Source organism: Pocillopora damicornis, chromosome 11 (assembly GCF_964200805.1).
Source record: "Pocillopora damicornis chromosome 11, jaPocDami1.2, whole genome shotgun sequence".
In the NCBI taxonomy this organism is placed as follows: domain Eukaryota; kingdom Metazoa; phylum Cnidaria; class Anthozoa; order Scleractinia; family Pocilloporidae; genus Pocillopora; species Pocillopora damicornis.
In genome coordinates, this window is record NC_142680.1 from 2,450,271 (window position 1) to 2,470,303 (window position 20,033).

Genomic DNA, 20,033 nt, shown 5'->3' on the forward strand with positions numbered 1-20,033 from the left:
CCTGGCTGCAAAGCCAATTGGTCTTTAAGGCTAGGCTACTAAGAACGAAGGTAAAATGGCGCGTGGTTTGAAGTCTGTAGAGATTTGATTCTGGAAACGTTTCCTGTCGACTAAAACCTCTTGAAAGATTATAATTTCAATTGAATAAGGAATGGTGCCATCAGATTCGTCTGAACCTCCGCGTTCAGAAGTTTCTAAAGTAAAATGGTTCACAGAAGGGGTAAGTTTCACTTAAACGCGTGAAGACTTAGTACATTTGTACCAGGCAGTGTAAACTTCATGCAGGAACAGCATACAGTCACTTTGTCGAATATTTCTCTTAAAAGGTACTTAAAAATATGATAACACCCGTTTAATTTGTGTATACCACACTCAGACTGACTGCAGTACATAAAACAATTTGATTTATCCTTGGTAGACAAAACTGTCAATCTGTCAACTGCTATGCTGTATTATGTCAACCACAGATAAAGCCATCTGCACTCTGTATTGAAAAAAGAGTTTCTTACACTGTCCAAAGTAGATACAGCTACCTATAAAGGCAAAATTTATTACAAACATCTCAACTGTCTACTGTAGATTAAGCTACATTGTATCTACATGACTATATCAACTGTAGACAAAGTAGAAATCTGTAACTACTATAATAAGATAATTTAGTATTACAAACTGAGTTGATGGTGTAAATTAGCACCATAAAGAATTTCTAAGCTGACATTTTGAGCATTAACCTTGTGTTACTTGCTCTGATGAAGGGTTTCCACCTGAAAATTTGGCTTAGAAACTCTTTATGGTGGCTAATTTACATCATCAACTCAGTTGACAAAGTCAAATTATCTTGTTATAATCCCCACCAATGCTGCACCATTGTTTCTTTAGGAACTTACCTCCTTTATTCAGATATCTGCCATAGTCACAGGAGATAAGTATATATAATATAGACTGAATAGATGGCTGTCAGCTAAAGCATTGATAATTGATTAATATGTTTGTATATCCATGTGTCTTACTCAGGAGTTTTGGTGGAGGACTTTTGCTGCAGTTACATGGGTGATGATTATCCTTCCACATGCTCTATTGCTGTCCTCACTAGCAGCATCTGTAGATCTTTTTCATCCCTTCAACTGGATTTCAGGTGTGTATTTAATACCATACCAGGGGACATTATGCTTTAGTTAATGTATATTGGCCTTAAACAGCCTTGGTCGAGTTCACTATGTCCTGTTGTTAGATTAACTGCTTCCGCTACTAGGGGTGAGCAACTTACCCTTACAATTTCGATTCATTAAATTTTAAAAATACATTGTAATTGTGAAAATAATGAAAATGGTGAAAATGATTATGAAGTGGAAGGTAATAAACTGATCAAATTTAAGATTCTTTGAATGAAAAATACAAGGAAGTCATCGGCCCTTTATAGAGAGAATGTCCACTGAGATTTTAGGAGAGAGGTTCATTACCCTGTTATAGCTTTCTTTTACCACAATACAAATTGAGAAAAAGGAATGAAAAAAAAAAGCTGATTAAATGCTGTATGTGGGAATGGAAACTTATGATGGGATTGAAATTTATAAAAGCAGTAGAACTTCCTCTGAGTATGTGCTTAGAAAAAAGTATTATAACCATATGGTGATGTGAGCTAATTTATTGTAGTATAGACCACTACTGCTGCATGACCCAGGTATACCTTGCTAATAGATAATATTATTTATACTCTCTTTCTATCATTTTTTAAAGGTGGCTTATCACTGGTTTTAAGCTTTCCATTTTGGGTATCTACTTGTTTTTATGGAGCTATCAGTATTGTGGTGACGCTGTCAAATTCCAAATTCAATACTGGTTAGTATACTAAATGATTATGATAAAAACATGTTAGCTACAGGTAGTTTGGTGGGTAGGCTGAGTTATAATTTTCACTATACTTAAAAAATGACTCATCAGGTCTTGGTTCTCTTGAGCTTTTTACTTCCAGGAGTGATAAATAGGTAAATTCTCCTTACATTATCAGTGTATTATCCAGCAGACAAGTGACGAGAATGAAGAAAATATCGACTAGGGTTTTATTATTTGATTTAACACAAAGTTCATGGAATTGACATGAGAGATGTAGGGCAGATGGAGAGGAGACTCAGTACTGAAACTTTGGCAGTAAAATAGGTTAACCCTTAACTTTCTAACATCAACATGTATATTCTCCATACTGTTCTCTCTACATCTCCCAAGGTGCTGATAAGGAGAATTTGTTTGTTAACAATTAAGATTTTCTTTAGTTGGTGATTGTTTTTTCTATTCTCTTGACTTAAACTTTTGTTTCAGTGATGATATTGCAAGCCCTAGGGAGAAATTAGGTGGTAGTCACTTTTAATTTTTGTCTTGCAGTTAAAAATGTTACTCATCAGAATCAAATGTCAGCCTTGTTGTTTCCCCTTCACCCAGCAAGAATGTTTCACATTTTTTTGTTCACATTGTGTGGGAGCCTTTCTGCCTGGTGTTTCCAAGGAATCATTGGTGATGAGGAGGATGTTTTAACTATATTATGTGAAACGTAAGGGAGGCATGTTGATTTATGGTGAATGAAAATTAAGTTTGAAAATTGATCAGGAAAAACTCCAGCTATTTAACCTACTTACATGTTCTTTAGGCAGTATGAGAGATTAGACTCTATATTACTTATCGTTCAAAAGATTAATAATTTTTTCTGTATAATGATGTGAACGTTTATTGTTTACAGTGCTGATAATTCCTTACCAAATGTAGTTTGTAACATTGACCTTTTTGGTCTTGTATACCTATAGATCAGAAGAATATTGTTTAAATGAGCGTCTAGTTTTTGGCATTCTTTTTGGAGCATGGTTGGTGAGTGCAGTTTTTTATATAGACATATAAATAGATATTAACCCTCCCATGAGTGACCAAGACAGAATTTCTCCTTACAATATTTATATACTATCAACGAGGTAAGTGACAAGAATTAGGGAAAATATCAATTTGGGGATAATTAGTTGATCCAATACTAAATTCTCTGAGCTAACGTCGCAAGAACTGTATGGCAGACAGTAAGGAGAATTGCCAATGAGATCTTGGTAGTTAAAGGGTTAAATAGTAATTAAATAGGTGTTAAATAAATAGATAATAAATTCAAGTCTACAAATTGTGATACAGAAGAAGACAATGATAAATTTTAAACTGAATATATATGTATATGCATACCACATTTTGAAGGATACCAACATCATGGTATTTTTGGCATTTGTTTCTTTCTTATCAACGTCTGTTTCTATTTTAGGGTTTTTATTCAAGTCTGAATTACTTCTTGAGAAAGAAATTTCATTTTGTATTTCCTCAACTTCAGGTGAGTTTTCTTCATGTTAGTATTTGATTTGAAGTCTGGTTTATTCAAATTTTGTGTTGTGGTATGATTTGTTGATCAATGATATTTTTTTGTGCCTTACATGTATTTTTGTCAAGGGGACAGTCATTGAATTCCATTTTTTTTATTACAAGCAGCAAAAGGTCTTGTTCCAGATAAAGTTGTCAGTAGGACCATGTGTAAAAGAGAGTATCATTGTCTGCTTAAAGGTGAGATAGAGCATTCTTCCCCTCCCTCCCTTCCCCCCCATCTCATCATGTGTTTAGATGATGCTAAAAGTAACTGAATGCAGAAAAACTCCTCTTGAGCTTAAAGATTGATTCTTCTCCTTCTTCAAGGTCTGTCACTGTTGTTTTTAAGTGAATTATATTTTTATCTTTCATAGGCATGTGGATGGTACTACCTTTTGTATTACTTTTTAGGTAGGTGTTTGTCCTATCCAACTTAAAAGCTGAGAATGTTAGCTTTTGTCTTCACGTTAATGGCCATTAAAAAATAAAAGCAAAATTGATTACCAGAACAAGTTATGTTATGCAAATTTTAGTAATGATGGGATTAAATTGATTCCCAAACAGTTAAAAAAATTGCTCCTGTAATCATTTTCATACTCATTGATTTGTCAATCAAGATGCAAAAGGTGGATTAATTTTTCTTCAGTACTAGGTTGCTTTCCCCTCTTTCCAATATGTCTGAAAACCCCCAAAAAATTCCCAATTTGTTTTTTGTCATGTTCCATACTTAGCTTTCTTGAGTTACAAATTAACCCTGTAATCAATCAGAGAGGAACATTTTTGCATAAAGCTTTTAAAGAAGTTTCTTTCCTCACCCATTTCTTTCAATGGTTGTTCAGCTGATTTAATGTTTTATTGGTGCTTTTTAAGATCCCATAATTCATGCTGAAAGAGATGCTAAACTGAAATCAGTTGCTGTTTTTTATCTCATTGACATCCTTCTGTTTACTGAACCACAGGTAATATTCCCAGAGATGCCACTGCCAACATTCTAGATATTTCTTTGGACAGGTAAATTTGCATGTTCATCTTGCCGAACAGCATTCTAGAAAAGTGCTAAATATTCTACTTACCTGAGTTTCTGTTTTCCATGTTTATATTGTAAGAATATCATCTATTAAACCCACTTTGCAGAAATGTGACACCTCTCAACTCCATAGCGGGCCTTCTGAACCTTTCCCAGTTTTGGCACCTTGTGACAACTGGGTCATTAATTTTGTTTGTTTGGACCTTTGGTAACAAACTTCTTATTATCTTCCACACACAGGTAAATATGTAAATTATGATGTAGTTTATAACGCATTGTAATGTTACAATACATTAAGTACACATTAATTTCTGTGATTTTATTGGATAAATTTCATTTCAGATATACAGATTCCCTGTGGAGTATTCACTCAGTCATCAACAGGACCAAAGTCTTTGTGTAGTGATCAAAAATAAAACAATCCCATTATTAAAGGTACATCTAAATGTTTGCACTTTAACATAAGTATCCACATTCTCCATACTGTTCTCTATACATTTCCTAAGGTGCTGACAAGGAGAATTTGTTTAACAATTGAGAACTTCTTTACTTGGTGATCATTTCCTTTTAATAATCCCTAAGAGTGAGGAGGTTCTACAATATCACCCCTGAATGAAAGGTTTAACTCATGAGAATAAAGGAAATGATCAGCAACTAACAATTGAAAGCTCTTGATGGTTTTACAAATCCTCCCTGTTAGGACCTAGAGAATGTAGGGAGAACAGTATGGAGAATATACATAATGATGTTAGGATGTAAAGGGTTAATTAATCTTGTTACCTTTATGTTTGATTCCGGTGTAATGTTGTTAGTTACTTGTACATGTAGTAGTCAAAGGGGTAAAAAGTGAATATAAAACTTAATGGATACAATTTGCTCACTTCTAAGAGTTGTAGAATATACTTGCATTTCAGTGTGACTTTCCAATGACTACTCATCAAAATCATTACATATAAAGTATATTTTTCTTCAGTGTATACTTTTATTTTTCTATTTCTTCCACAGTATCTTGCTTTGTTTGACCTGGTACATTTGTCCCAGTTTAGCCTGACAAGAAGAAAGCAGATTTTCTCTCTTAGTCAACCAAGTGAGATTTATTTCAATATCTGTCCTTATTTTTCACGATGCAAATTTCCTATTCTGGTACATGTCCATAATTCAGTTTGACCTTATACTACATATTTCTGTCAAATTCAGAAAATCACCACCAGCTTGACCCTTTCACTCCCATGAGTGACCAGGACATAATTTCTCCTTATAGTATCAATATATTATTAAGCAAACAACTGATCAGAATAGTGAAAAAAACTATTAACTAGGTGATTATCATTTGATCCAACACCAAACCTCAGAACAAACTTCATAAGAATTATATGACTGATAGTAAGGAGAAATTTCATCAAGATATTGGAAATGAAAGGGCTAACTATGTCTTAATTGTTTTTGGTGTGTCATAATCAATCATACCCATGCCAGGAGGTCAGCAATTGCAAGGAAACCAGAAATCACAGATTTATCATTGTCACTGCTTACATGAGAAAACTTATCAAATAAGTTTTCTCATGTATGATTAGCTTGTTCTCTGAAACAAAATCACATTCCAGAAATGTTTCTTGTATTCACAGTTTTCTGAATTTCCCAATAAGGTGTTACTTATCAAAAGGCACCCTATTGGGGTTGTGGCTAAGAGCCAACTGCTAGCAAAATTTGATGGATGAAAAGTGACAATTGTTGATTGGGCACATCTGAGGTTACACACTTACAGTTTGATATTAAATGTTATCCTTAAGCTGCTTCTCTTAAAATTTCAGCCAGCAGCCCAATTTCTTAGCTACAACCCTGCACTATGCAAGGTCTGGTAGATGGTTAAGTGTGTCTTTATATTAGATCCTTAAAGTTGGTTGTGGTAGTGATGAGAAATGTTTTCTCACAGGTGGTCGGCCAGACAACTGGACAAATATATCCACAGAGTGTCTGTCTTTAATTGAATCTCTCACACACAAACTGTCTGCAGAGGTTTCCTTGCAAACTCATCGTCAACAGCCTGTGTTGGACCCTAAAGTGCTTGGCCCAGCTCTTGTCAACGGACATGCCAATGGATATACAGGTGTGTAGTGTGTGTAGTGGTCTGAGGTGGGAGTGGGGAATAGTACCCAGCAAATTGACAGTGTGCAGATGTAATTCAAGTTCTCGGCAAGTTAACAAGACCAAAAATTTCAACAGAACCAATTGACGTATCGGAATGGTTGCATGGCTTCAGCTTAATCCTTTAACTCTCGTAAGTGACCTACTAAATACAGAATTTCTCCTGACAAGATCATTTCAATATCAAGCACACATGAGATGAGAATGAAAAAAAATATCAATTAGGGGATTATTAGTTGACCCAGTACCAAATTCTCCAAACTGACATCATAAGAACTGTATGGCAGACAGTAGGAGAATTACCAATTAGATCAAGGGAGTGAAAGGGATAAGCCTTTTTCACAGAATCACTGAAGTTAATTGCAACTACAGATGCATCCCTGTATCCATGTTTATTTGCAAGATTAAGTTGTTTTAAGTAAAAGAAGGCCTAATGATGATAACTTAGCATTCATTTCAACTTTGGTATGAACTTCTTCATAATGGTTATCAAATGAATAATTTTTTTTCTTAGGACAAAGCTCTCCTTTGTTATCCAGTCCATATCAATCGCCACTAAGTGTGACAAGGAGGCATCAGTCTCTGTCATCACCAGGAACAGTTTACCTCTGGTCTGACAAAACTGGTGAGGTCTATTAAAAGTATACAGTAGAACCTCAATTATCTAGACTTATGGAGACTGGGCTGAAAAGTCCAGACAATTAAGTGAAAATACTTGTGTGATTATAGATAAGCCAAAAGTAACACTGATCAACTTTAAATGGAATACATATTGTTTCTCTATCAATATAATTATGCGTGAATGAGATCAAATTATTGTGCATAAACTGTCAACATCTGCTGAAAAAAGAGTTACACACTAGTTATTAAAGCTCTCCAACAACAAAAGAAAGAAATGGGAACAGAGAATCAAGTCTGGGTAATTAAAAAAAATGGATAATTGAGGTCCATATAATAGAGCTTTGACTGTAACATCACACTATTTGTAGCTAATTTACACTGGTTTTATGTGCAAAACTACCTTACATCTGGTAAAAAAGAAAAACACCACTGAAACAGTCAACAATTAGTTGCAAGGGAATGGAGGTGGGGAAAAATTGGAAGTGGATTGCAAAAAATGAACCTAATAAATGCAGCCTAAATTTTCAGATCTGCAGGTTATGAGTTAGTCCATAGCTGCACCTTTTTTCTCTCCAACTTAACCCTTTAACTCCTATGAGTGACCAAAACAGAATTTCTCCTTACAATATCAATACAATATCAACTAGGCAAGTGATAAGAATAAAGAAAAATATCAATTTGGGGATAATTAGTTGACCTGATACTAAATTCTCTGAACTAACATTATAAGAATTACATGGTTGACAGTAAGGAGAATTACAAATTTGATCTGGGAGTTAAAGGGTTAAGTGGGTATGAGTCTGAGAATTGCCATATTTGTTGTTCTCTTAGAAAACACACAAAAGATACCCTCTCCCAAAACCAAGAAAGATTTTGGTGTCATCAACCATTTTAAAGGCAGAGTGAATGAAATGGTGAGCTGAAGTGAAAAAATCAAAATTCTATAATTTAATTTGATATTCATTGTAGAGTGGTTTGCCATAGATTTTTATCAACATTGAAGTGTTTGGAAGGGGTCTTGTAAACACCCAATGACGGTGGGGTGTTTTGATCATTTAAATTTGGATAACTGTCATTGTACCTTCTGGCACAAAAGGTATCTGTTCGTTGATCAAGCAATAGCCATGTTATCAGATGTCAATCTTGACTTATGTTAAAGGAGCATGGCTTAAGAAGGCTGGGGTCCAATGGTGTATAACAGACCTGTGTTTGTTGAATGTCAAACTCGCAACACATCCACAATCAAACCACATGCTTTGACTTTTGAACTTTATTAGCCATTAATAACCTACTTTTCCTTCACAATGTGTCACAAGTGTTTCCTAATATATATATTCTCCACACTTTCTCTCTACATTTCCTATGGTACTGACAAGAATTTGTTTGATAACCAGGAGCTCCTTTAATTGGGGATGATTCCCTTTATTTCCTTTACTTTTCCATCATCATTTACATTTGATTCAAGGGTAATAATGTAAAAAGAAATTATAAGCCATTCACTCTTAAGGGTTAAATGATCAAGAAGAAACCGTTACAGATGGTTCTCCTCTCGGTTTTCCTTCAGGTCGACAGTTCTGTCTCAAAGATCAACCAGATTCCCCATAGGGTGAGTTTTTTTAAACAATAAATTCTTGGTTACAATTCATAGGAATTTTCATAATTTTCAACATTCAAGGTGCAAGATGCTGACTCTCCTTTCAATGATTCACATAAATCTCATAACTACAGTGATAGAAATTTAGAGGTAAAAATGCGTTACCAAGTTGATATTGATTTGCCAGCTTCCTGATTGCTGATCATGATTGTGTGTCTTTGGTCCATTTAGATTGCTTGTAGATTGAAAGAGATACCCGTTATTGGATTTCTGTTTGATAAGGTAAAAACATCAAGGGTGTTTTTTTGTTGTTGTTGTAATTGGACTTTTTTTTGGGGGGGGGGGGGTGGGGGAAGATTGGGTGGAATCGAAGAGGTGGAACAGCATCCCCTCCACTTGTTGGTGTTTTTTTTTCCTTCAATAAGATCTGCAAAAATATATGTTTTTGTCTGAAGCAATTTGCTTGCATCCTGTTTTTGTAAATTTGGGCCAGTGAAAAATTGTTATCAAAAAAACAATTGAGGATTTAAGCAATGAGTTTCTAGTTCAATTTCTATTTAAAAATCTCACCATTTTGCTAGAAGGTATCCAAGTAATCAAATTTAACTGTGGTCTGTTGTTAGATTCCAGAGACACAAACACAAGCTCTTTTTGCAGATTGCCAGCTTCAAATTTGGGCTGTGGAAGGTGAGGAAGTTCTAATCTTTTTTTTTATAAATTTAATATTCTATGTACAATGCTTTCTTGACTAAGTTTGTGTCACTCTCAATTATTATAATGTTTTATAAGAATCCTTCATGAGATGTTATTAACCCTTTAACTCCTGTGAGTGACCAAGACAGAATTTCCTCTTACTACATCTATACAAAATCATGCAGACAAGTGATGAGAATAAAGAAAAATATCAATTATGGGATTACTCATTGATCCAATACCAAATTCTCCAAACTAACATATTGGGAATCATTTGGCAGACAGTAAGGAGAATTACTATTGAGATCTTGGGAGTTAAAGGGTTAAAGTATTAAGTGTAATGCTTCAAATTCCCTTTTCACTCTGCACAGTTTCTAAAATTATATATATTTTCCTCTCTGTCCTTCTAGCCCTATCAAGACTAGTTGCTTCATCATATACAGAAGATACATATGGTGTTGTACAAAAGGTAATTAAATCTCCATTTGTCTTTTTTCCTATTCAGTGAATGCCTTTTTGTGGTGGTGTATAATCTACAAACCTGGTTATTTTATGTTGTTGGCTTTGTCATGGAGTCAAACAGTGTCCAATAATATTCTTATTTCTCTTTCAGAGTCTTCCAAAAATTTTCGTCTCTCTCTTGAATTTACTTCAGGTGAGTCATTCAGGGACTTCATTACAGTATCTGGTTTTAGACCCTAGTGACCCTAGTGTCCGATTTTGGATTTTCAACACAAGTGTGGTATTTTGGATTTTGGATTTTGGATTTTGGACACTATGGTTCCATTTTTATTGGATACTATTTTCCGATTTTTAACACCAGCTTTCAAATTTGGACAGTATTGTCCGATTTAAGTTTTCAATTTTAGAAAGAGGCCCCTTTTGCAGTCTCGTGACCAAAATTTGGACGTTAATGTTCGCTTTATGGCACTTCTGATTGTGGAGACAAGTTTGTGATTGTGGACTCTGTGTACCGTCTTTGAATACTAGTTTCTGATTAGGGACATACATGCTTGATTTCTGACACCAGTGTCTAACGTCCCTCAGAAACCGTTCTTACCTGCATTACCAAGAGAATTTATAGTTTATAATCTCTGGGCATTACTTTTATTTTTCGGTTTTTTTTTCTGGCGCTTAGGCTTTGGACCAACACTCAAAGCTATCATTGGCTTTAATCTCAAGACCAGAGATTCAGCCCAGACCTCCTCAGCCACAAGGGTATCAGTTAAGAGCAAGTAAGTATGGTGCACATCAGAAGAGACATTAAAATTTATTCCTCACACTGTAATCGTAAGAACTTAAATAATTTATAGAAAGAATACACGGTCCAGTGATTAAAAGTATTTAAAACAGAGTAGCTTTCTCGCGATTAATAGAAGTAATCCAGGGTGTATTAGTTCTGCTAAACCACGTTCTGTGATTGATCTAGAAAACTTGGTAGAACACGTTTTCCCGCGCTTCATTTAGATTGCTTGTTCTTACTCCTTGCCATATTTTCCCTTGTTCTGATTGGCTTTTGCGATCACGTTGCTTTTGCTCGTGCGATACTCAATCCAAATGCAGTCTGAACCAATGGAGATTTGTTCCTCGCAATCTGCGAGTATAAATTTAGGTGTTTTTTTTCTTCGGTTTGAGCGCTAAACATGGTAGCGCAAAAGTGTGGCCAAGTTAAGCGCTCCTAACTCAAAATAACGCCTGAAGTGTTGTAAAATCTTTCCTTTCATCATGTAACTTCACAAAGAAATATCCAAAGGTTTTCTTGTTGGAGAAGCTTTGCCGCAACTTTACGCGTCGGAAGGAATTCGTTCTCACTTGCTTTGAACTGGTTTCTGTTTATCACTTCTCTTTCGTGTATTTTGTATTTATAAATATGTTTTTCATTTTAATTTTTGTAGCACTCGTGTCTTCGATCTACAGAATAACCAAAATTTTCCATGAACATTTACGGTAAGTTCGACCTCTGCCTCTCATTGTAGATGTTTTTGTGGCAAATTAGAACGGATCGCTATCTATTTCTTCAACTTGTGATGATACGTTTTTAAACTACTTCCCTATGTTTGATGCTCACATCACAGATAGCCTGAGCTCACAGAATGACCCGCAATCAAAACGTTGCGCAATTGGCGAATTATAAGGATTTGTTTGAGAATAAATGGTCGCACTCTCGACTTAAAAAATCTAAGCTAGTTTTGATTAAAGTCAAACTTACCTTGTTACAGTGGTCGTTCCTTAACCCTTTAACTCCCAGATCAAATTTGTAATTCTCCTTACTGTCAACCATACAATTCTCATAAAGTTAGTTCCGAGAATCTAGTATTTGATCAACATATTATCCCTAACTTGATCTTTTTCTGTATTCTCATCACTTATCTGGTTGATATTGTATAGATATTGTAGGGAGAAATTCTATCTTGGTCACTCATGGGAGTTTAAAGGATAAACTAGTTTAAATTTTTAAGGTTGACAAATCGACCGTTTATTCCCATACAAATATTTCGCCCAATGGAACAACGTAAAGGTGTTTGCATATCTTCGGAGGCTCATTGTGCTAGCTTGGGCTTCCTTTGACTACTCAAAGGTACTTAGAACTGACAATCCCTGTCAATGTCTTTTATTTCACAGGAACCTACCAGTGGCTGTAGAACATGAAAAGAAACTTGAATCGTTTTTGATGTTCAGAGAGTAGGATACACCCTTCATGTACATTTTTTTGGAAAAATTAGATTCAATCTTAGACTTTGGTGCAATTTTTGGAATCCTTTTTTGAAAGTTTTTTCTTCCGAAAAGTGCCGTGTTTGGAAAGGTAGCTTTGTCAAAAGTAATTAAAAGAAGTACGATAATATGCCTGCGTTTAGTGGTTTAACTTTGAAAACTTGATAAAACCACTTGCAGGGTTATTTTGACTATTCCCTTTTGTGTTAGTGCAGCTTGATCAGAGGCAAAAGGAGAAGAATTCTTATAATGTTGTTAGTAATTCAAGTCACTTCAAATGGGTTCGGACTTTACTACTGCTTTTTGGAATTCTTTCTCTAGATTGTGAATAAATAGTTATTTGTGAGTTATGATTATAGGGTGTGGCTGGCTTGGTGTTCTTTGTTTTTATTTAATTATCATTAGCTAGTTATCTTAATTAGATAATCAATTAGACATTCAACAATACCTAATTTATCGTTAAGTTCAAAGGCAAAATTGTCGTGAGGCAACACGTCTTAACGCGCTGCTTTAAAAATTTGGAGTATGGTTTTTGGTGCGATTTCAAACATGTCCAAAAAGTGTCCTAAGAGTTGTTTTTGGACGACTATCGGCGTGGGTGGGGCTCTTATAGCTGCCCTTACGTACAAAGCAGTTCAAGCCCGCAATAAGGCTGCAAAAGATTTCGATGACCGCGGCTTCCCTGCAATGGCGGACTACCCCGATCTCCGCCACCACAACAACTTGATGGCGAAGCATCTGACACCGCGCTTGTACAGCAAACTTCGCGATAAAGTGACCTCCAGTGGATTTACATTGGACCAGGCCATTCAAACTGGTGTTGACAACCCCGGCCATCCTTTCATCCTCACCGTTGGAGCCGTTGCAGGAGACGAAGAGTCGTACGAAACTTTCGCGGACCTTTTTGATCCGATTATCGAAGAGCGCCACAATGGCTTCAAGAAAACCGATATGCACAAAACTGACCTGGACGCCTCTAAGATCCGTGGCGGGAAATTTGACGATCACTATGTGTTGTCTTCGCGCGTGCGCACCGGACGATCGATTCGTGGGTTCAGCCTACCGCCTCACTGTTCACGCGCGGAGCGAAGGGAAGTGGAAAACATTGTTTGCGAAGCCTTGGACGGTCTGAAAGGTGAGCTGTTTTACTTGTGAAAGAAAAATCTGTTGCGCGTGCGGGAATAGTACTTTAAAATGATTTTAAAAAGCCTCTTTGTAATTTTGTACAAAATTGAAAATGGAAAGGGCAGGTTTGGAGAGGAGGAGATCAAGTTGGGATAAAAAATCTCTATGCAAAAAAATTTACTATGTTCACGCAAGATCCTTAAATTGAGTTTATTCCAGATCATGATTACGTTTTCCACACGTGGTTATTACCGACAGTAACGGAATGATTAAGCATTCCATAATTGTTCATTTTGAAATTGCGTCACAATGAATTATTTTGTGTGTTTTGATTGGTTCACAAACATACTAGTTTAGAATAGTAAAGGAAATTAGAAGGATCAGCTCGCGCCAACGCAAACGTGTCTCGTGTTTTCTTAAATTTGAACTACGAAAGCGCGCGTTTTTGTCCTTTTACTTTAAGGAGTAACATGACATGATTCGTTGACCTCTTCACGACTTTCAGGTAACCTTTCTGGAAGCTATTATCCTCTGAACGGTATGACCGCAGCCGAACAACAGCAGTTGATTGACGATCACTTCCTGTTTGACAAACCAGTCTCTCCACTCCTCACGTGCGCCGGCATGGCACGTGACTGGCCTGACGCGCGTGGAATCTGGCACAACAAGGACAAGAACTTCCTTGTTTGGGTCAACGAGGAGGACCACACGCGTGTCATTTCCATGGAGAAAGGAGGAGACATGCGCTCAGTGTTTGATCGCTTTTGTCGCGGGCTCAATGAAGTGGAAAGACTTATCAAGCGCAGAGGACACGAGTATATGTGGAATCAACACTTGGGTTATATCCTCACGTGTCCATCCAATCTTGGAACCGGTCTTAGGGCTGGAGTGCACGTCAAACTACCCCACCTTGCCAAGGTAAGAATGTTGCTTGTCATATTAACCAAGTGAAAGCTAAGTTTAAAACTCAGCGCAAATCCTAAAACATCAGTGGGCTAAATAGCAATTGATGTGGAGTGGTTTCCAAAACGTTCCTTGAACTTAACATTCCTTGACCTTGAGAGGTCTTTTTACAATAAAACATCTGTGCACTTCCTAGATATCCACTTTGCCCCCTCTGCATCCCACCAGCCTACCCCTTACGGTTACTTCTGTGCTCTTTTCGAAATTATGTAGGTTGTCACGGAAAATCCTTCCAGTTGTTAGTCAAATATTCCCAGATATCCGTGATATCGTAAAGAGGAAGGGTAAAGACTATTCAAAAAGATGGATAATTATGACATGAATTTACGACACGTTTATTGAGTGATTTTTATTAAACGTGTCTTGTTTTCTAGGATTCAAGATTTGGCGACATTCTGGACAAGTTGAGATTGCAGAAGCGCGGAACCGGTAAGATCGAATGTTTCCTCAAGAAAACGTAATGTTAGTTTTTGGAGGGCGCGTGATATAATCATTTGGTTTTCATTGAGCATGCTTACTTGTGTTTTTTCATTTCAGGTGGGGTTGACACGGCAGCCGTCGGAAGCACTTTTGACATCTCCAACTCAGACCGTCTCGGTTATTCGGAGGTGGAGCTTGTTCAGACCGTGATTGACGGCGTCAATCTTCTCATCAACATAGAGAAGAGACTGGAAAAGAACAAGAGCATCGACGACCTCATTCCCAAATAAGGAGTTCGTGACGGATGCTGGTTGCTGTTGCATTTGCTTTGTTGCATCGCTTGCTTACAGCTTAGGCTTGTCAAGAAACATTGTTAAATGAATTGAACCGGTCACCGCGCTTGTAATGTATTAAGGATGACCGCTGTGCAGTTTATCCGTGGTAGGTGTTACTTACCTGGCGGTGGGCCTACTGCACCTTGACAAGCCGCTTGAAGTTTTGAAGCAAAGATATGCCATTGCGAAAAGTAAAAAAAAAAAGGGCGTGTTGAAATAAAGACATGAAAATGTAAAACCTGTATCAGACTGATTCTTTTTTACAAAATGGCGAGGGAAATCACAATGGGAACTGGTGTCCAAAATCGAAAATCAGCCTCTAGGGCCCAAAATCCAAATCGGCCACTGGGGTCCAAAATCCAAAATCGGCCACTAGTGTCCAAATCCTAAAAAATGTCTACTAGTGCCTGAATTCAAAAAACGGCCACTAGTGTCCAAAATTCAAAATCGGCCACTAGTGTCCAAACTCCAAGATCGGCCACTGGTGTCCAAAATCAAAAAACGACCACTAGGATACAAAATCCAAAATCGGCTACCAGGGTCATAAATCCAAAATCGGCCACTAGTGTCCAAAATCCAAAATATGGCCACTGGTGTCCAAATCCAAAAACGGCCACTAGGGTCTAAAATCCAAAATCGGCTTCTAGGGTCCAAAATCCAAAATCGGCCACTAGCGTCCAAATCCAAAAAAATGGCCACTAGTGTCCAAATCCAAAAAAATGGCCACTAGTGTCCAAATTCGGCCACTAGCGTCCAAATCCAAAAAAATGGCCACTAGTGTCCAAAATTCAAAAACGGCCTCTGGTGTCCAAAATCCAAAAACGGCGAACTTTGCCGGCGAACTTTGCCGGCGAACTTTGCCGGCGAACTTTGCCGGCGAACTTTGCCGGAACTTCTTTTACCACAGTGATGCCACGACTCTAAGCAGTAATTGAAATGCAGTGCAATGAAAGCACGATATATTTCTATCCTCAATTCAAAAGGCAATATTTTCTTCAGACGATTTCTCATTTAACCCTTTACCATAGGTTCTAAGGGTGACTGACTTCCAATTTCTCATTACTGTATTACCCTAGAATCATATGTAAAAGTCACGAGAACATAGGAAATGATCACCAGTTTAAGAAGCTCCTGATTGTCAAACAAATTCTCCTTGTCAGTAATGTAGGGAAGGTAAAGAAATAGGTGTGGAGAATATGGATATTGATGTTAGGGTGTAAAGAGTTATTTGAAAGGTGCGCTCCTTTGTTTTATATAATTCTCCACTCTAAACGCTTGATAATACTTAGTTCAGCTTATGTGTTTTTTAAAGAAATCTTCAAGAGGTTTTTTTTTAGGTGTTTTATATTTTTATTCGTATTTGATCCATCTTTTTTCCCAATCTGTTTGGCTGTGAATTTTAGATGCAAAGAACAACACTCTCTCCCAAGACTACATTCAATTCATTATTAAATGACAGTAGGTTGAAAGGAAAGCTTGAAAAGGTCTTTGAAAATATGCTACTCCTTACATCGGTAATTGCACTGATTCAGAAGCAGTTTCGCCCTCGTGAAGCAAGTGAGCTTGCCACGAACAACTGCGAGTTTATTTTACATTTGTCATTTTCCGTTTGGCTCGTCATAGAAGTTGTCCTGTCCTGTCTTCATCATGGAATTCACTCCGATTTCGTTGACGACGGTATAAGGTCATTTATTGGTAGGCCAGCTTCCAGTCTCTTCTCCATCACTATTAGGAGACCAACACCGTCAATCACTTTCTGGACAAGTTCCACTTCAGAGAAACCAAGCCTGTCCAGGTTCGAGATGTCGAAAACGCTTCCTTTGGCTGCCGTGTCCACCCCTCCTGTTGAGTGGATAGATTGTAATGGTTTTAAAAGCAAGAAAGCACTGAATGTTCCTACGAATTATCGGGTAGAAATATGATATGCGTTGAATTAAAAGTAGAGGTTCACTCTCGACCATCTTACGTGCACTTTCGAACTCATTATTCCAACTTTTTGATTGAATGTCGGAAAACTAAAACCAAACTAAGTAGAGCAAAGAGATGTACAAACAAGAACCAATGAGAACTCGGTTTTAAGCGGGGCGAAACGGATGTAACTACGTCCCTGATTGGTCAAGAAGATGATGCCAGACTACTGAAGCGACTTTAGTGTGCAGCAAAGCAAAACTAACATATTGGCTGGTTCCAGTTGCAGAGACGAGGCATCACTAATTGATCCGGTACCGAATTCTCCAAACTAATATGTTAGAATCGTTTGGCAGACAATGAGGAGGATTACTAATGAGATCTTGGGAGTTAAAGGGTTAAGTAGCTGCATCGGACACCCGTCGTCCATCTTTCTTGACACTTTTTATTGTTAATTTGTGTCAGATGTTTTTCTAAATCTTCTCTTAAAAGGTACTTTTTGACTTTTTTGTTACAAAGGGAACGAGTAAAGAGTAACCGAATAGGACTAATACTTACCAGTTCCTCGTTTCTGTAGTCGTAAATATTCCAGAATTTCATTAAATCGTGGGTTCTGCAAATATTCGAAGCAATCTTGTTAAGAGATTTGTCGATTAAGGTATTTAACTTGCGGAAGATACTATACTGGGTCGTCTGTGCAAAAAGCAGTTCGTTTGACTATCTGAAGTACACATAGCGCAAAAAAATATTGGAACGATTTGAAATAATTTTTTTCACCCTTTACACTCTAACATCAGTATGCATATTCTTCATACTGATCTCAAAACATTTCCTAAGGTGCTGACAAGGAGAATTTGTTGAACAGTCAACAGCCCCTTTAGTTGGTGATCATTTCCTTTATTCTCATGACCTTAATGTTTGATTCCAGGCGGATATTGTTGGGAGAAATTAGATGCTAGTCACTCTTAGGGATCAACGGGTTAAGGGAAGGCAACAGTTCAAAGGGAAGTGGAGGTTGGACTTTAAGTAAGAAGGGAAAGAGAAAGAAAGAAAGAAAAGGAAGTTCTGATGGGTACGCGATAGTGATGATTCAAGTCTGAAAATCCTCTTTTGTTTAGTGAGTAGTAACAATTTTTTTAAGAATGTTTATGCCAGTAACGCTATCTTTTATAGTTATGCTATTACTACTATTTTATAGAAGGTGGCACCTTTGAAAGAAGTGGTAGTTTAATATGCACTCCAGCCCTGAGTCCTGTTCCAAGATTGGAAGGGCAGGTGAGGATGTATCCCAAGTGTTCATTCCACATAAATTCGTGCTTTTGACGTTGAATAAGTCTTTCCACTTCCTGAAGCCCTCGACAAAAGCGATCAAACACTGCGCGCATGTCTCCCTCTCTCTCCATAGAAATGATGCGCATGTGGTCCTCCTCGTTGACCCAAATAAGGAAGTTCTTGTCGTGGTTGTGCCAGATTCCACGTGCGTCAGGCCAGTCACGTGCCATGCCGGCGCACGTGAGGAGTGGGGAGACTGGTTTGTCAAACAGGAAGTGATCGTCAATCAATTGCTGTTGCTCATCTGGTGTCATCTCGCCCAAGGGGTAGTAACGACCAGATAATTCACCTGGAATTTTACCAATAACATTAAATTCCTGAAGGAAATTTTGTTTGTTAAAGGGGCACTGCATATTTTGCCAGCATGAACGGAAGCGATCATTTGGTTGCTCCAACGCGCTCTAGATGGTTTTATCTGATGCGCTTCGATTGAAGTGTGTGAAGCAGGAAGAATGGTGCGTGAAGATTTTCACGTCAATCACTTCAATATACGAACTCTAATAGTCATATTTCCGGAGATGTCAAAGCGTAAGACATACCTTGTAATCCAGCCAATGCCCTGGTAATAATTTTTTCAACTTTTCGTCTCTCCGCTCTCGAACAGTGTGGCGGTAAACTAAAAGGCTTGATGGACCTACCAGTGCGCACTCGAGACGACAGTACATAGTGTTCGTCTAATTTTCCTCCACGGATTTTAGACGAATCCAAGTCTGTTCGATGGAAATCCGTTTTCTTGAAGCCATGATGACGCTCTTCGATAATCGGGTCAAACAACTCCGCAAACGTTTTGTACGACTCCTCGTCGCCGGCCACAGCTCCCACCGTGAGGATAAATGGATGGCCGGGATTGTCTACACCGGTTTGAATGGCGTTGTCCAATGTAAATCCACTTGCTGTTTTTCTATCTCGCAATTTGGCGTAAAGGCGAGGCGTTAAGTGTTTTGCCAGCAAGTTATTGTACATACGCATGTCTGGGTAATCAGCTATCGCGATTTGGCTTTGCTTGAACGTCTGACCACACCCTGAGGCTGCGTAGCTAGACTTATACAGGCCAATTCCGATGACAAGTGCGCCAGTAGCTGCCAATCCATACAGAGCGGTTTTGTATTCTTGGAAGAAAGATGTAATGCTTGATAAATAGGGCTGATCCATGTTGTATGAGCACGTTTGAGTAAGTGATCTGATCAATTAAGAATCATTAAGTGACGTCAAGAATTGAAATGGCGAATTTTTAGCGTCACGCTATTCGACGATTGTGTGACTTTCACAACGATTTTAGTCACGCTATTTCACCTAGTTTTAACGTTTAGAGAAATTACCGAAAAAGGCAGTCCTTGTAGTGTAGTTTTACTAATATGAAATGTAATTTAAACTTTGTGCTCCGAAGTCGAGGACTCAGATTTCAAATATATTACAATTATGCCATGAGGTAAAAGAAACACATCTTGACTACGAAGAGACGAGGCCATAAACATTTTAAAAACTGTTCTGCTTTATTCTTAACATATGAAAATTATAAACATACAATTATGTATAAAAGAAGATAAATCCCTATTGCAATAGATATTTCGCGATATTTCTTACAAAGGGAGCTGATTAGAATTAGGCGATATTTCTTTGAGGCTCTAGTAGGGAAAAATCTAGAGAAAGTAATTTTCATTTGCATCGGAGCAGATGCATTTGCGGTTGACATAGTTATTACGCACAGGAACAAGTTAGCTTGTATCGGACCGCAAAATGAAAGCAGAACGCCTGATTAAGCGCATTCGAAGTGTAA

General features: G+C 37.5%; 3 protein-coding genes across 3 annotated transcripts; 2 read left to right on the forward strand and 1 right to left on the reverse strand.

The window, feature by feature from the left end:
* Positions 1-19: 19 nt before the first annotated feature.
* On the forward strand, positions 20-12,529 carry LOC113682905 (nucleoporin NDC1). Its single transcript, XM_089187069.1, has 23 exons — positions 20-220; positions 1,015-1,135; positions 1,738-1,839; positions 2,380-2,545; positions 2,796-2,856; positions 3,287-3,352; positions 3,508-3,579; positions 3,756-3,792; positions 4,341-4,392; positions 4,516-4,648; positions 4,751-4,843; positions 5,414-5,495; positions 6,342-6,515; positions 7,068-7,178; positions 8,006-8,088; positions 8,739-8,780; positions 9,000-9,050; positions 9,392-9,455; positions 9,872-9,930; positions 10,075-10,116; positions 10,600-10,696; positions 11,357-11,408; positions 12,084-12,529. The coding sequence occupies exons 1-23, from the start codon at positions 152-154 to the stop codon at positions 12,145-12,147; spliced, it is 1,893 nt and encodes a 630-aa protein (XP_089043195.1). The 5' UTR covers positions 20-151; the 3' UTR covers positions 12,148-12,529.
* Positions 12,530-12,548: 19 nt separating this feature from the next.
* LOC113682909 (creatine kinase B-type) lies at positions 12,549-15,254 on the forward strand. The gene is made up of 4 exons (XM_027200087.2): positions 12,549-13,308; positions 13,804-14,216; positions 14,636-14,690; positions 14,799-15,254. Exons 1-4 carry the CDS (start codon positions 12,699-12,701, stop codon positions 14,969-14,971), a joined length of 1,251 nt encoding a protein of 416 aa, XP_027055888.2. The 5' UTR covers positions 12,549-12,698; the 3' UTR covers positions 14,972-15,254.
* A 1,088-nt stretch (positions 15,255-16,342) lies between these two features.
* Positions 16,343-19,440, reverse strand: LOC113682937 (creatine kinase M-type). The gene is made up of 4 exons (XM_027200125.2): positions 18,796-19,440; positions 18,133-18,545; positions 17,483-17,537; positions 16,343-16,858 (listed from the first exon to the last, which is right to left on the reverse strand). Exons 1-4 carry the CDS (start codon positions 19,406-19,408, stop codon positions 16,671-16,673), a joined length of 1,269 nt encoding a protein of 422 aa, XP_027055926.2. The 5' UTR covers positions 19,409-19,440; the 3' UTR covers positions 16,343-16,670.
* Positions 19,441-20,033: the final 593 nt, after the last annotated feature.